General features: G+C 62.1%; 2 protein-coding genes across 4 annotated transcripts; both read right to left on the bottom strand.

Annotated features, from left to right (window-relative positions):
• Nucleotides 1-1,416: 1,416 nt before the first annotated feature.
• NAA10 (N-alpha-acetyltransferase 10, NatA catalytic subunit) lies at nt 1,417-6,692 on the bottom strand. 2 transcript variants are annotated; one of them, XM_042974964.1, is made up of 8 exons: nt 6,531-6,692; nt 6,028-6,126; nt 5,678-5,736; nt 4,776-4,821; nt 4,573-4,688; nt 4,345-4,389; nt 2,978-3,062; nt 1,417-2,356 (listed from the first exon to the last, which is right to left on the bottom strand). In XM_042974964.1, the coding sequence occupies exons 1-8, from the start codon at nt 6,549-6,551 to the stop codon at nt 2,105-2,107; spliced, it is 723 nt and encodes a 240-aa protein (XP_042830898.1). In that variant the 5' UTR covers nt 6,552-6,692; the 3' UTR covers nt 1,417-2,104. The 2 variants fall into 2 exon arrangements, with proteins under 2 accessions (XP_042830898.1, XP_042830899.1); XM_042974965.1 differs by having other exon boundaries at nt 1,418-2,341.
• A 353-nt stretch (nt 6,693-7,045) lies between these two features.
• LOC102971157 (renin binding protein) lies at nt 7,046-14,092 on the bottom strand. 2 transcript variants are annotated; one of them, XM_042974102.1, is made up of 11 exons: nt 13,941-14,092; nt 13,590-13,705; nt 13,350-13,425; nt 13,089-13,164; nt 12,748-12,920; nt 11,935-12,159; nt 11,289-11,370; nt 10,734-10,909; nt 10,012-10,143; nt 7,283-7,370; nt 7,046-7,192 (listed from the first exon to the last, which is right to left on the bottom strand). In XM_042974102.1, exons 1-11 carry the CDS (start codon nt 14,025-14,027, stop codon nt 7,059-7,061), a joined length of 1,365 nt encoding a protein of 454 aa, XP_042830036.1. In that variant the 5' UTR covers nt 14,028-14,092; the 3' UTR covers nt 7,046-7,058. The 2 variants fall into 2 exon arrangements, with proteins under 2 accessions (XP_042830036.1, XP_042830037.1); XM_042974103.1 differs by having other exon boundaries at nt 13,994-14,074.
• Between the last annotated feature and the right edge of the window lie 791 nt (nt 14,093-14,883).

Below are 14,883 nucleotides of genomic sequence, written 5' to 3' on the forward strand. Positions count from 1 at the left end.
ACTCGGGCCTGCGGCTTCCCCTCTCCCCTCCCCGCCCCCGCCGCGGCCCCCACCTCCGCCCAGGAAATCCGACCGCCTGGGGGCAGCCCAGCGTCTACTCGCCGCCGGGGACGCAGGGCGCGGAGGGCAGAGGGCGGTCCAGGTCCCTAGGGGCGGGCCCAGGGAGGGAGGAGAGCGCAGCTCGGCGCCGTGGGAGCGTCCGCGGGCTCCCTCCCACCCGCGCCGGGGCGCGGCCGTCGCAGCGCGCATGCCCGCCCCGCCGCGGGAAGTCCGGCCCCGCCGCCGCCCGACCAGTCAGAAGCCCTGGGAAAGAAGCCCGCCGCGGCTTGCGAAGCGGAAGGGACTGACGCCAGACGCGCGGGGCGGGGCGGGGCCCCGCCTCCCGACCCTACGGCGAGCGGGCGAGCCGGCGGGCTTGCGCAGGCGCACTGTTCCGCCCTCCCCCTCTCCAGTCGCCGCTTCTCAGGCGCCCTGCGGGTCACGTGCCAGGCGCCGGCCAAAGAGAGAACCGAGCTCCCGCCGCCCGCTGGCGAATTACTCAGCCTAGCAGGGGCGCGGCGGACCATCTGCAGTGGCAGGCGCGTGAAGTATGGTGACAGCTCTGGAGTGTTGGGCTCCGCTGGGAGGTGGGCAGCCCGGGCACGGCCTGGCCAGGGACTAACAGCAGCAAGTGATAGTGCCGCCGCCAGAGGGAAGGACAGGGACAGAGGCACAGGAGCAAATCTTAGGGTTGGAGTAAAGCCATGAAAAACGGAGGACTTACGGAAACAGACCCAGAAATGCAGAGCACAAACTGCTGGTTGCCAGAGAGGAGGGGATGGGCGGGAAGGGCCAAACGGGGGAAAGGGAGTGGGAGATCCAGGCTTCTAGTTCCGAAGCGAGGAAGTCAGGGACTAAAAGGCGCAGCCTAGGGAAGATAGACAGTGGTACTGTGACAGCACTGTATGGCGACACATGGTAGCTGTGCTTGTGAGCACAGCGTAATGTATACACTTGTGGAGTCACTGTTGTACGCCTGAAATTAATGTAACATTTGCCAACCACAATAAAAAATAAAAAAAAAGAGGGCTTATATTCTCCAGGAAATGATATGATCCATTTGTGAAAACCCAGAGGGGCGCCTGGGGGGGGCTCAGTGGATTTAGCGTCTCTTGATTTCAGCTCAGGTCATGATCTCAGGGTTCACGGGTTCCAGCCCTGAGTCGGTTCTGCACTTACAGCATGGAGCCTGCTTAGGATTCACTCTCTCCCTCTCTGCTCCTCCCATGCTCACGCTATCCCCTGCCTCTCAAAAATAAATAAACATTAAAAAAATCATAGAATACACAACACAAAGAGGGAAATAAACCCTGGACTATAGTTAATAACGTTTGGATATTGGCTCATCAACTGTAACAAAAACAACATTTAATACAAAATATTAATAATAGGGGAAACCGGGGGTGGGGGGAGAGGCGACACGGGAACTGCACTGCCAGCTCAGTTTTGTATACCTAACACTCTACTAACAATAGTCTATTTACTTGCAAATTAAAGCTTAGGTTATGGAGTACATTCCACAGGAGTTATGGTGGTGGTAGGTGGTCAGTGGTCGAACACACAGGACTTGCCAACCTTCTGGATGGCAGGGGAGGGAGGAATCCAGCACAGTTGCCAGGGCTCAGGGCATTACCAGGTAGGGCAGCAACAGAGAAGCCCAGTGAGCAGCTGGACTTTACGCATCAGGAGCCCGGCAAGGGAGCAGTAGAGCAGGGCTCAGAAGGCAGAGCGCCTGCCTCCCCGGCAGGGACTGGCTTCCAGAAGTCCGGGGTCTCCCTTCCCTGGACCCATAGGGGCCGAGAGCCATCAGACTTGGGAGCCCCGCCTCCAAACCCCCGACAGAGCTCTTTCCTTCTACTTGGGCTTGGCAGGACGCACGACGCCAAAAGGCTTTGAGGTCCACATCCCGGGACACAGAGGGACCGGGGAGAGGCAGCCCCCGCCCCCAAGGTGCACACTAGCACACGTGAACTCCCCAAGGCCACTGGGTGAAGTTTATTGCGAAACCTTGAGGGGCGAGGACAGGACGGGCAGGTCGGGGTGGGGAGAGGAGCAAGTGCAGGCTCTAGGAGGCAGAGTCGGAGGCCTCTGAGCTGTCCTTGACATCGGTGCTCTCTGTGGTCTCGCTGACCTCGCTCAGATCCTTGCTGTCACCGCCACTATCCTCAGCAGCCAGGCCCTTGTCCTCACGACAGGCCTCTCCCGAGCTTGGAAGCGAGTTGCCCCTGCTCTCCACCTTGTTCTCGATGGAGCCCAGCACCACGTGCCTGCCCTTCTCCTTCAGCTCCAGGTGTCGCCTCAGCTGCCGCCAGGAGCCCAGGAAGAGGCAGGAGGAAGGAGACAGGTCTGAGTCTCCAGACCACAGAGACCCCCTTCTGCCACCCAAGCCAGGGGTGAGGGCAGCCTGCAGGACTGAGTCCGAAGACCCGGGTGGAGTCCTGGCTCTGCCCTCTGTGGACCTGTTTCCCGTCCCACAAAGTGAGGGTGCATGTGCCTCCCCCACGGGGTCTGCTGCAAAGCCTGTTGAACGGCCCTGGCCCCCGAGGAGCCTGGGGCAGGCCCCTGACCTCCTCAGCCCAGCTGTCTTACTCCTGAGCCTTGGGGACCCTAGTTCTCAGTACACTGAGGGACCTCCTCCCTCACCTCTCACATCATGCCTCAGGCGGTACAAGCTTCGGGAGAGCATGCGATCTTGGGGCGATAGGGGCCCAGCTCCCCACCTGTCAGCTGAAGAAACTGAGGCGAACGGGGCCGTGACTCCCGGCAACACAGCCGCCAAGGCTGGCACGAATCCATCTCGCCTCTGGCCACAGAGGGCTTCCTACCGTCTCAGCACCCCGGTCCAGAGCTGCCCCTGACCTCCAGCAGGGCCTCCTATGCTTTGCCTTGCTTTTCCTCATCTGTGAGGACTGTGGCCCTGGCCCCACAGGACACTTACCTCGTCAGCCATCTGGGTGAGGTCCCGCTTCATCGCGTATGCATCTTCCCCATCTGCGTAGTATTTGGGTTCCACTTCGCTGATCCTGGGGGCAGGAGGTGGAGAAAAGGACGACCCAGATCAGGGGACAAATTCTCACCCTTCCGGCATCATATGCTAGTGGGGCAGGGTATCTGTTTTCCCCCAAAGGGCCCTTTCGGAGACAGCAAGCCCCGTTTCCAACGTGGCCTTCCCTTTGCGCCGTCCAGCAGTAAGCGGTAAGCAGCGTCCAGCGCCTTTACCCCCCTGGGGCCTGCCCCTGTCCTGTGTCCCTCATCTGGCTACCAAGGATCTGTTTCTGTGCTTTCTTGTGAACTGAAGCCCTGGATTCAGCCATCCCCTCCCCCCCATGCCCGGTTCCGTGTCACTTACTGAACAAGGCTGATTCCCGGGCCTGGCAATTAGAACTGAGGAGGAGGGGCGCTGCGGCCGCGGGTCCCGACAGCCACCACCAGGCCATGCGGCCCCTGCTCTGAGCAGCTCAGGGGCCAAGGCTGCACGGGGAGGTGTGTGTGCATACTCGGGGACCTTGCCACTGGAAGGGGCACTGGACTTGACGGCCTAGGAGAGCCCTGCCGGCCCCGAGACCGTGGGATTGCTGGCCACCAGAGACATCTGTGTCCAGGTCAAAGATCCCTCCTTGGATGCCCTTCCCAATAGTCCCTCTTTATCCACCACCAAGCTGAAACTGAATGCCGTCTCAGTGGGCCCTCCAGCCCAGCCTCACTTTCAAGTAGCTTTTGCTACCGTGTCCTGCACACATCATTTCCCTGCCAGGCTTTCTCTGTCCCGTGCCAGGCATACAGAGACTCCCACGTCCCTGAGTGGACCTGCCCTCATCCACCAGGACACCCAGGGCTCTAGATCCCTCCACTGCTCTTGCCGATATCCCTACCTGTCTGGATGTGCTTAGGTTTCTGTAGCGCCACGTTCTCCTTTCTCCTGGTCCTGCTTAGATGCTTCTAGGTGCCAGCTCACCACGAGTGCTGCACCTTGGCTTGTCCTCATGTCCTGGGCCCTCATCTCTACTCCTGAACCTTTACCCAAACACCTGTGTGCTCTTCACCTAGCCCCCGCCAGCGTCAGGCGACACAGCAAGCCACACCACTCTCCCGCCTCACAACACACCTCGAGCAAACTCCAGCAGGCAGGTGCCGGCACCACAGACACTGGAGTCCGCAGCCTGCTCCCCACCTCAGCTGACTCCAGGTCTGTCCTCCAGCCACCCCCATCCTCCCGCCTGGAAGGCGGCTCAGCCCACCTCAGCCGTCTGGATGCGCCAGAGCTGGGACCACCCCATTCCATTAGAAAAATCTGGAGCTACTTACTGAAAGTTGAGGGTGTTGGAATAGAGGTGCAGGGCGGCCCGGTTACTGCAGGGGAACAAGGAACTGCTAAGCTGAGCAGACTCGGCCACACAGGGACAGCGCATCCGGGTCCTCCGCCTCCCCCTCCACCCCCCTCCCCAGATCTCCACACGCCAGGGCACCCCAGGACCCCCATCAAGACATTATCTCCTCCCCCACCCCCCTCCCTCCCTCGGTCCTGGCTTCCACCTCTTCCTGACATGCAGGGAGACGTATTTGGCGTTGAAGTTCTCTATCATGGCTCGGGAGGCCTGGTCCATCAGCTTCTGTGCCAGGCCGAGGCGCCGGTGGGAACGCTTCACAGCCTGGTGGGAGAGGGCAGGGGACCTCGAGGGCTGCCCCAGGCAAGCCCACCTCCACCCCTGCCGCCACCCCGGCCGAGCCCCACGCACCAGTGAGGTGATGTGTCCGTGGGGCACATCATCCGGGTCCTCCTCCCTACAGCAAGAAGAAAGGAGAGGCTAGAGAGGAGCCTGGTGCAGGTACGCTCAGCGCCCCACGGCCCCAGCGTGTGCCCAGAGCAGGAGCACCAAGTCCTCTGGTGGCTCCACCGTTCCCCCAGACCCAGGGTGGGCTACAGCTGAGACTCTCAAAACCCCTCGTGCAGCCAAAAGACAGGCGCGGTGTCAATGGAGTTCAATGGAAATCCTGATCGTGCTAGAAAGAAATGAGCTATCGAGCCATGAAGAGACGTGGGGAAACTTTCAACGCATAGGACTTTGGTGAAAGAAGCCAGTTTGAAAAGGCTCCATACTGTAGGATTCCAGTCATAGGACTTTCTGGAAAAGGCAAAACTACAGAGACAGGAAGTAAGGGTATCAGTGGCTGCCATGGAGCGGGGGGAGGGGGGACAGAGATGAGAAATGCAGTAACACCCAAGATTTTTAGAGCAGTGAAACTCCTTCTGATTCTGTAAAGGCAGGTAGATATGGGTTGTTATACATTTGTCCAAATCCACAGAAGGCTACCGTGCGAACAGTGAACGCTAATATAAAGTATAGACCGTAGTAAAAATGTAGCAAGACTGGTCCATCAGCCGTCACCAACGTACTGCAAGATGTTAACGATCCAGAAAACTAGGGGGCAGATGGCAGGAGGTACACGGGAACTCTCTACGCTTTCCACCGGACTTTTTGTAAACCCAAAACTGAACTAAAAAAGTCTCTTGATTAATTAAAACAAGAAAAAGCAACCCACGCAGACCCAGCAGGCACATGTTGATGCCCACCCCCCAAATCCACGCCCCACCCCAAACTCTGGCATAGGGTTTCTGTCTCCTTCCTTCGTGACTCACATTTTGGCGAGGACGTACCCCACAATCTTCCCATTCTCATCCTCTGCGATGTAAGAGAGCTAGGTAGGTGACAGGGAGGAGAGAGAAGTCAGAAAAGGACCTCCTGTCAGAGCTGGAGGAGGCCTCGGCAGACACTTGGTCCCGCTGCCAGCCTGTCACTGTGTGCACGACAGGAACCGAACGGGTGGCAAGTTCAGTGACAGCTCCTGACCTCCCGCGCCAGTGGCTTGGTTTCCTTCGGCACACCCCACTGCCGGTGCTCCGAAATCTGCCCCTGTTGGGTTTCCCTGGGTCTGCCCCGCCCCCCCCCCCGCGTCCCCCCGCCAACCGCAAAGTGCAGGGACACGCACCTGGGGCCAGGAGAGGCCGTGGTAGAAGTAGTACTTCATCTGGTAGTTCTCGGGCAGGCACAAGAGATTGCAGTGCTGCATGTTCATCAGGTCCTCCGGCTGCGGGGCGGGAAGGCCACGGGCTGTGGTGACTCAGGAGGCCTCGGCCACGTTAGAACCCTGCTCCCTGTCTACTCACCGACCCCCACCCCCGCAGGGCTGGGCGGGCGCCGCGACTATCTGTCTGCACAGGCGCTGCGCACTGCCGCTGTGCAAAGATCATCTGTTCCGGGAATGGACCTGCGCGCCGGGAGGCTCCGGGACACCATCCGACGGAGCCCCGACATCCCTGTTCCGGTAGGTCCACCCCACCGGGACGGTGGCCTTCACCTGTCTGTGCCCTGCGGCCGCAGGCACGCGGGGCTGCCGGCCCGGGGCTCGGCCGGACCCCTCGGGAGCATGCGCACGCGGCCACCGGGCCCGCACCCACGCGGCGCGGACAGCCTCCCTCCCCAGCCCCTCACCCTCGCATTGCGGATGTTCATAACGGCGGCGGGGCTCGCGGCTCCCAGCGGATCGGAAACGCGCAGTCAGCTGCCGCCGCGCTCCAAGGCGACGCCTGGGCGGCCAGGCCGGGGCTGGGGCTGGGGCTGGAGCTGGGTCTCCGGGCTCGCGGGGGTGGCGGCGGAAGGGGCGGCGCGCGCCGGGCCCGGCCAAGGGCCGGAAGTGCGCGCCGCCGAACCCGCCCTCGTGGCCGCTCGGCCAATGCGTGGGGTGGGCCGCTGCGGGGGCGGGGCGCGCCCGCGGGGCGGGGCGGGGCGGGGCGGGGCGGGGCGGGGCGCGGCGGGGCGGGGCGGGGCGCGGCGCGGCGCGGCGCGTCAAGGGCCCGGCGAGCCCCGGCGAGGGGCGGGCCGGTCGGCGGGGTGGGGCGGTCCCGCGCGCGCGGCGCCCCCGGGGCCGGGTCAGCCCGTGCCCTCCAGCGGGCTCGGAGGCCGCCCTCCTCCCGCGACCCCCACAGACGCGCGCACACGGGCACTGGAGCACGCTCGGTTTTATTTCGCGCCTTCGGGGCTGGGGGCGGCGGGAGTGCACTGCGTGCCGGGGCTCTGGGCCAGGGCGAGGCGGCTCAGCAGGGCGTCCAGCATCTCCTCGCACATGGCGAGGCACCTCGGCACGTGGAAGCAGCCTGCGGCGGAGAGGCACGACAGCGGGTCGGGAGGTGCAGGGGTGTCCGACTGCCCCGAGCCCCTGCGGCCCTGCCCTGTCCCCCACTCACCTTTGAAAGGACCCCCCTTGATGGTGAGAGCGACCTTCCCCTCTCGGTTCAGGTAGCCAAACCATTCACCGTACTCAGGATCGCGAAACTGGAATAACAAGACCGTGACAGCCAGCGCCTGCGGGGGTGGGGGGGGGCCTCCCAGGTGCCACGGGGCCAGGGAAAGAGGGGCCCACCGTCCCCACCGCACGGCAACCCGGGGGTCAGAGCCGGGGCGGGCCCCAGAATCAGTGTTTTTAAAGGTGAGATGGTGTCCAGCACACAGATGAAGACATGGGGCTTTTTCCTTTCTGCCTGGGGCTGGGAGTGGGCCGCGAGGTAACCCGCTGGGGGAAGGGGCTCCAGGCTGTGATCTGAAACGCTACAAGAAGGACTAAGAAGCACCCTGTTTGGGGACGACATAAATGTAATATATCGTGATAGTGCTGCTGGTCACAGAGTCGCGTGCGTTCTATAAATGATTGGAACACTTCAGATGGACATGTTTTACTGTGTATATACATTGTACCTCAATACAACTGACACGAAAAAGCAAAAGTAACTTTGTAGCAAGTTACTTATTCGGAGCCTGTGTTCCAGTACATGACACTGTAGACACCCAGCACCGAGATCCCACTCTTGGCTGCCTCGCCATGGGTCCCAAATACATCTTCCCCTCCCTCAGAGCTACCTGAAGCCTGCCCCTGCCCAGCAGCTCCGTCGACCTATTATTCTGTGTGCCTTCCTTCCCTCTGCCAGCATCACCATCAGGCACCTATCCCCTGCGGGCCTGTTAGTTCCACCCAGACTACCCAGGATGGACCTCAAAGCCCTGGCCTAGGCCCCTCTGCTTCCTACCCTCAGAGACACTTCGGCGGACCCCTTCTCGGAAGCATCATAGACGAAATCAATGACATTGAAGTTCACTATCAAAATGTCTTTACACTGATGCCTCTGTGGGGTACGTGAGTGGCTCAGTCGGTTGAGCGACTGACTTCGGGGCAGGTCGTGATCACGAGGTTTGTGAGTTTGAGCCCCCGCATTGGGCTCTCTGCTGTCAGCTTCAGATCCCCCTCTCTCTGTCCCTCCCCCCTGCTCATGCACCTGCTCTCCCTCTAAAAAATAAATAAACACTTGGGGGGCCCTGGTTGAGCATCCAACTTTGGCTCAGGTCACGATCTCACGGTTTGTGAGTTCAAGCCCCACATCAGGCTCTGTGCTGACAGCTCAGAGCCCGGAGCCTGCTTCGGATTCTGTGTCTCCCTCTCTCTCTGCCCCTAACCCACTCATATTCTGTCTCTGTCTCTCTCAAAAATAAATAAACATTAAAAAAAATTTTTACATAGATAAATGAGCACTAAAAAAAATAAATTCGGGCCTATGAGCTGTGTCTATTCATGTCATTTTTCTAGTGACTTTGTTTATGTCCTTCTTTATTTTTCCACTACTCGATCTGCCACAGGAAGAATGTACCTGTTTTCCTGTCCAGGTTTTCCATGGATATCTGAATTTTTGCTTTAGGTATTCTGTTCTGTTGGATAGCGCATAATGATTTACCTGTTGGTGATAACCTTTGCAATTGCTCAATGCTATCACAAGCTCTTGAAAACGTATTCTTTAGACTTCGCTTTATGCAATTAACACTGCTGGCCTCTAACACATGTTGTTAATGAACGCATTCCGCGTTAATAGCCTCAGTTGTCCTGAGGCCGTGCTTGGAAGCCGTGATGTGTGCGTGCAGTATTGGAGATGCCTCTCTACCTGCCGTGGGATGTGAACACATTGGGGATTTCTACCGGTGACAAAGTCGGGCACTGCTAATACCACTGTGGAGGCGAGTGCTGAATTCCAATCAGAGGTCAGCGCAAATGGGGATGTCATTTTCTCCCACGTTTCAAAGCCCACACACCCCAGAACGAGACCCCCTACAGTTCCTCCTGTGCTGGGGTTTACCAGTGGAGTGCATCATGGCTCGAGAAACACATCAGGAATCTTCACTCATCACCAGGCACAACAGCCAAGGTGTCCCCTGAGCGGCAGCTGGTACGTCACTCTGCTCACAGTGCTTGGCCTCTGAGGGACCCCTGGCTTCCTTCCTACCTCACAGCTGATTCATTCTTGCCACCTTGGCCGGGCCCTCATATTCCCTCTTTCCTCTCCTGTCTCAAAAGCTTACTTTGCCTCACGGCTCACAGTATCATCTATACTCTTATGACACCCAAGCGATCGTGGCCAGCCCAGACCTTGCCTGCTGGACCAGACTCTGACCCCTCTGCCCACTGCCGCTCGAACGCCAGGCCGGGCCCCTGTCCTCACCGGCCAGGATGGACAGCTACAGTCTCCCACCTCCCTGCTTTTGCACGCGGTCTGGAGTCTCCCTCCCAAAGCCCCCGGACCCAGTAATGCCTGAATCACGCAAGGTAACTCCTCCGTGCAGAACGACTCCTGCCTGTATTCTCTCCCACTCGCACTGCCCCCCCCACCAGACCCATATTTCCTTGTTTATATTCTGCCCCTCCTCCCGTGGAGACACCAGCTCCAGAGGGGCCGCTTTGCTGACTGACTAGAGAGTCCGGACCTCTAGGAACCCAGACCAGCCGAGGGACTGTGTCCAGTGTGGGGGAGAAGAAGGGGGTGTGGGGTCAGCCTCCCCAGCCCAGCCCAGCGTCCTCCCACGGCCAGAAAGGCCCGGGGAGGAAGGGCTGCCTGCTGTTTCCTCCACAGCCATGCCGAACCGGGAGCCCACTCACCTGGCGGAAGGTGTAGTCGGCCACCCGGCAGAAGAGGTGCAGTAAGGCAGGGTCCCCGCTGTCACTGTAGCCCATGAGGAAGGCAATCATGGCTTCGCTGTGGGGCCACCAGAGCTTCATGGCCCACTCCAGCTGAAAGCACAGAGCAGTGGCGGGGTCTGAGGGCCCTGGGTCCCACCCTCTGCCACTTCTGTCAGCAGGAAAGTCACCCCCATTCTCCAGATCACGGCTCAGACCCATCCGGCCCAAGCACTTGGAGCTTCATCGTGGGATGGGTGTCTCTGAGGGTCTGAACGGCCCCTCTGAATGGGACTAGCTTCCTGAATGGGATGCACCCCACGTAGCCCCTTCCGAAGGGCCAGGGTGGGGTGACCTCTCCTTTAACCCTAGAATCGAAACCCCGTCTTCTTGTCAGTCTGTCTAAAGCCTCTTGGACACTCGGCTCCTGCCGGTGGCAGGCTCAGTCACCCTCTGCAGGGGCAAGTCTGCCCCAGCTGCTGAGGCCGCAGAATCACCCAGAGCGCCTTTCAAGGACGAGGGGGACGTACGTGAGGTTGAGGGCCACCGGCCTAGAAGTCAAGAGTTTGTCACCAGGGTCACACGGGGCAAGTTCATCACTCTGAGACCCAGGTCCCCCTCTGAAATGGGTGATGACAGCACCCGCCTCCTGGCGAAGAAAGCCTTGAACAGGCTAGTACCGTTGGCCCCGGGCGCATTCCCACCTGGGTGGGGCAGAGGCCGTCTGCATCCTGGAAGTAGAAGAGGCCTCCGTGGTCAGCGTCCCACCCAGAGCGGAAAGGCAACAGCAGGAACTTGTCAATAACGTGGGCTCGAAGTTCCGGATCGCCCTTCCTGATGGCATGACGGAGCAGGAACCAGCCGGCCTCCAGCGCATGGCCTGACGAGGGTTCCAAGTGAGGCAGGCAGAAGAGCCTTCCCCAAGCAGGGGAAGGGGTGGGGGAGCTCAACCCCCCCGTGCTGCCTGCAGGCAGCTCCCTTTCTCCTTCACTAACGGCAGGAGTTGCCCTGAGCGGGCCCAACGGCCACCCCCTCCCCCACCCCCCGCAGAAAGTTTGCCCTCACGGTCTGTCCCTCTCCTGCTGCTGACACCCCAGCCTGGGAGGTCTGTCCCCGCCTCCCTGCCTGGTCCTCAGCGGCAGGTGGAGGGCACAGAGGGCGCCAGGCAGCCCCCAGGCGCTCCCCACATCTGAAGCCCAGAACCCAAGAGTGAGCGTTCCCTTCCTCCTGGGCCACCCCCAGCCCACCCTACTCCTCACCTGGGTTCTGATGTCGCCCCAGGCAACCAGAAAGTTCCTCACCATCCTCTGACACATTCTCCAGCACAGCCTGTCCATCCCTCTGTCGCGGGAGGAACAGGGAAGCTAAATGTGCCTTCAGCCCCTGCCATCCAACCAGAAAGATGCCCCCTCCCTCCCCTCTGTCACCTGCAGTCTTGGGCAGGCCGGGCTCACAGGGGAAATTTGAGAAGAGGCCCAAGGGCCTGGGTGCATTCTGACCCTTGCTTCGGGCTGGGCCCTGAGAGGTGGGAAGGGGGACACACTGAATGGGGGCCGAGACCGGGTGGCCTGGGCCTGCCCACAGAGGCCTGGAAGGACTTGGCTCTGGCCGGGTCTCCTGCTCCCTCTAACACGCCAGGGGCTCCGGCACCCTCCCTCCTGCCCTTGGCCCCCCCCCGCCCCCCCCCCCAGCTCCCCTGGCCCCTCCTCCTTCCCCAGGGTGTAGGGTCCTGCGCTTCCCCGCTTCCCCGGCCTCCGTGTCTCCCCATCCGTCAAGGGGACCATCGGCGCCCAGCTGGGGTGGCGGTGGTGGGGCGTGAGCCAAGGAGGTGCTGCAGGGGTGGGGAGCGGGGGACCCGTCCTGGCGGCCGGCGTCGGCCTCCCGTCCCCCGGACGCGTCCCCAACCTGGACATGCTGCAGGATCCTCTGGGCGCACCAGTCCCCCAGCTCCGCGTAGTTGCCCGCCAGCTCCTCGTCCGCCTCCCCCAGCTGGTCCACGAGGTTGAGCAGCATCATGGGCACCGCCACGGACTCGGAGGCCGGGGCCCCGGGGAGCCGGGGCCGGCCCAGCCCCGATGGGTCCTCCCGGACCCAGTACACGATCTGCTCCATCATCTCCACTGCTTCGCTCTGGGTGGGGAGAAGGGAGGCGAGGGGAAGGTCCGGGCTGAGGACGCATCCTGGTCCCTGAGGTCCTGCCTGGGGGTGGGTTCCTGACCGGGATGTGGGGTGGGGTGAGAGCCCTCTCCTTCCACGCACTGGTGGGACGCCTTCACCGAGGGCGGACTCTGCGCCCAGCATCGTGTTGGGTGCTGGGGGCCGGGGTGGATCTGCCCCACCCTGCCTCGGGGGTTCCCAGCGTGTGGGTGCAGGCCACTGCCAGGCATCCGGGTCAGGTCTGAAAGCACGGGGGGCTCCAGGGAGGAGGGAGAGCTCCCTCCCGGCCAGGGCAGGGCAAGGATTGGTCCTTTTCTGCCTGGTGCCCAGTGTAGGGATTCAGAGGTAGAGACTTCTGGGAGGGGCCACGGTGACAATACAGCACCGTGAGGGGGGGGTGTGGCCAGCAGCCCCGGGGCCCCGGGATGGGGGGGCGAAGACAGGATTGACTTTGATAAGAGACCCGGCCTGCAGGCAGAGCCCGGGGCGGGGAACGCTGGTACCCAGGACTGGAATGCATCAGGGAGACCCACGTGCTGGTGCTGCCTCCCTCCCACACACCTGGTAACGCGCTTCCCCCGTCACCCTCCACAGCTCGTTCATGGCCATGGTGTAGAAACACTCGCTGAAGATGGTTCGCTGCACCTTGACCGGGCGGCCGTCCCGCGTCAGCACAAAGGCACACTTCTTTCCAGGAGGTGCCACTCGGGCATAACGCAGCAAAAATTCGCCACCTGGTGGTTGAGAAGTCGGCCTGCTAGAACTCAGGTGAGGACACTGCCACCTTCCCCTTCCTTCCCACCCGTGAGCGTCCCCAGGCCCTTCGCTGCTTCTAGACCTCTCTAGGAACTAGAGTACACTTGGAGGTGCCTCTGGGGAGATGGCGGGAGGGGAGGGGACACCTGCTTTTGCCGCGTCCAGAAGTTCGGGGCTGCGGAAGCGCTCGAGTTTGCGGTACAGGCGACAATACATCCACACCTGTGGGGGAGCAGAGGGAATCTGGCTTCAGTGGGGAGCAGCGGGGTCCTCAGGGCTGGGACGAGCAGTGCTCAGGTGCCGCCGTCATGGGAGGAAGAACGTGGAGGGGACCGGTCTCGTGTGTGTGTGTGTGTGTGTGTGTGTGTGTGTGTGGACCGCGGACAGGCGGAGCTGACGTCCCCTACCTGCCTCCCCTGCAGCCACACATACTTGAGGTCATCATACACCTGCCCGTCTCGGCCAAGGCACGTGAAGAACCCCCTGTGGGAGGCACAGTATCAGCGAAGCGGGGGAGGGGCTGCACCCCCCCCCCCCACCGCCCCACCGCCCTGCGGGGCTCGGCAGATCTGGGTCCGCGGAGAGCGAGGTGGGGGCTCAGGAGGGGCAAAGACCCCTGCTGAGGACACCACAAGGGGGAGACGCACCCATGCTCCTGGTCGTGGGAGTGCTCCACCCAGAAAGCCACCACGCGGTCCAACTCCTGCCCCACGCGCTCCTTCCAGGCCTGCAGAGCCTCCCGCTCCTGCTCCTTTTCCATGTCCTGAGGGGAACTCGGGACTTGGAGACCCAGCTGCCCAGCAGACGTCCCCAGCTTCCCAGGCCCCAACCTCCTAGACAGGTTCCTCTGTGTCCCAAGTCACCCCAGGCTCCTGTGGCCCCCAGGACCACCTGACCCACCCCCCTTAGGCCCCCAGGCCTCGGGACCCAGACCTCAGGGTCTCCCCGCACCCGTGCCGGAAGCTGCCCTCTGGCCCAGGACCGGCCCCAGGACTGACCCCACCGTCCCGGGAACCCTTCATGACAACGCCGTCCCCGCTACGGGCCCCACCGCTGGGCTGCCGCACTCGGAGACCCCCGCTCATCCCTCCTTCTCCAGGAAGCCAGACGGAGCTGGTCGCCGTCCCGTGACTGTCATTCAGCTGACCCAGCGGCGCCCCACCCGACCCCTCCTCCGGGAGGGGCCGCAGAGCCTGGGGGCGGGGCTTGGCGGTCGCACGACTCCGCCCCCCGTGCTCCGGCACCGCCCCCACGCTGGCCTGGCCCAGACCCCTCGGGCCCCGGAGTCGGAAAGGAGGCGGGCAGTGGCCGCTGCTGGGCGCCCTGGGCTCAAGATCCTCCTAGGGAGAAATGCTGGGTGAGCTGGCGGGACAGTCTGGGCCGGGGAACGCGGGGCCGAGTCCCTCACATGGGCTCCCAGCCACCTCTCACCACCCTTCGACTGAGTTGGGATGAGGGGCCAGTGGGGGAGGGGCTGGGCAGGGGCTAGGCAGCCCAGAGCGGTGGCCCCAGCTCGTGCTTAGGGGAGGTGCTGGCTTTGGGTCCAACGGGGCTTGTACCCCCCCCCCCCCGCCCCGCTCACAGATGCGTGTTGTCAGTATTCATGGTATTTCCCTTCACGTCCAGCCTCTCCCCTGCCTTCCTTGCAGTCTGTCCGACCCCGTCATGCCTAGCCAAGGACAAGCCTTGGTATGTGGGAGGTTCCAAGGTTCCTGGCCTTGGGTCCAACGGACGGCGCCTTGGCCAGTCCTGAGGCAGAGAACTGGCCCCACTCCTCCCCGCACGCATGGGCCTCTCCCCAGAAGGCTGCAGAGTGCTGTGCTCAGATGTGAGCCGGCACCAAAGATGCTGTAGTGACACGGCCCCGAGTGCCTCGCCAGCCAAGGGATGGTGGAATGGCGGGTGGAAAGAACCCGGGTGGCTGTCCCCAGTGCAAGCATC

The sequence above is a fragment of the Panthera tigris genome, chromosome X (assembly GCF_018350195.1).
Source record: "Panthera tigris isolate Pti1 chromosome X, P.tigris_Pti1_mat1.1, whole genome shotgun sequence".
Lineage (NCBI taxonomy): Eukaryota > Metazoa > Chordata > Mammalia > Carnivora > Felidae > Panthera > Panthera tigris.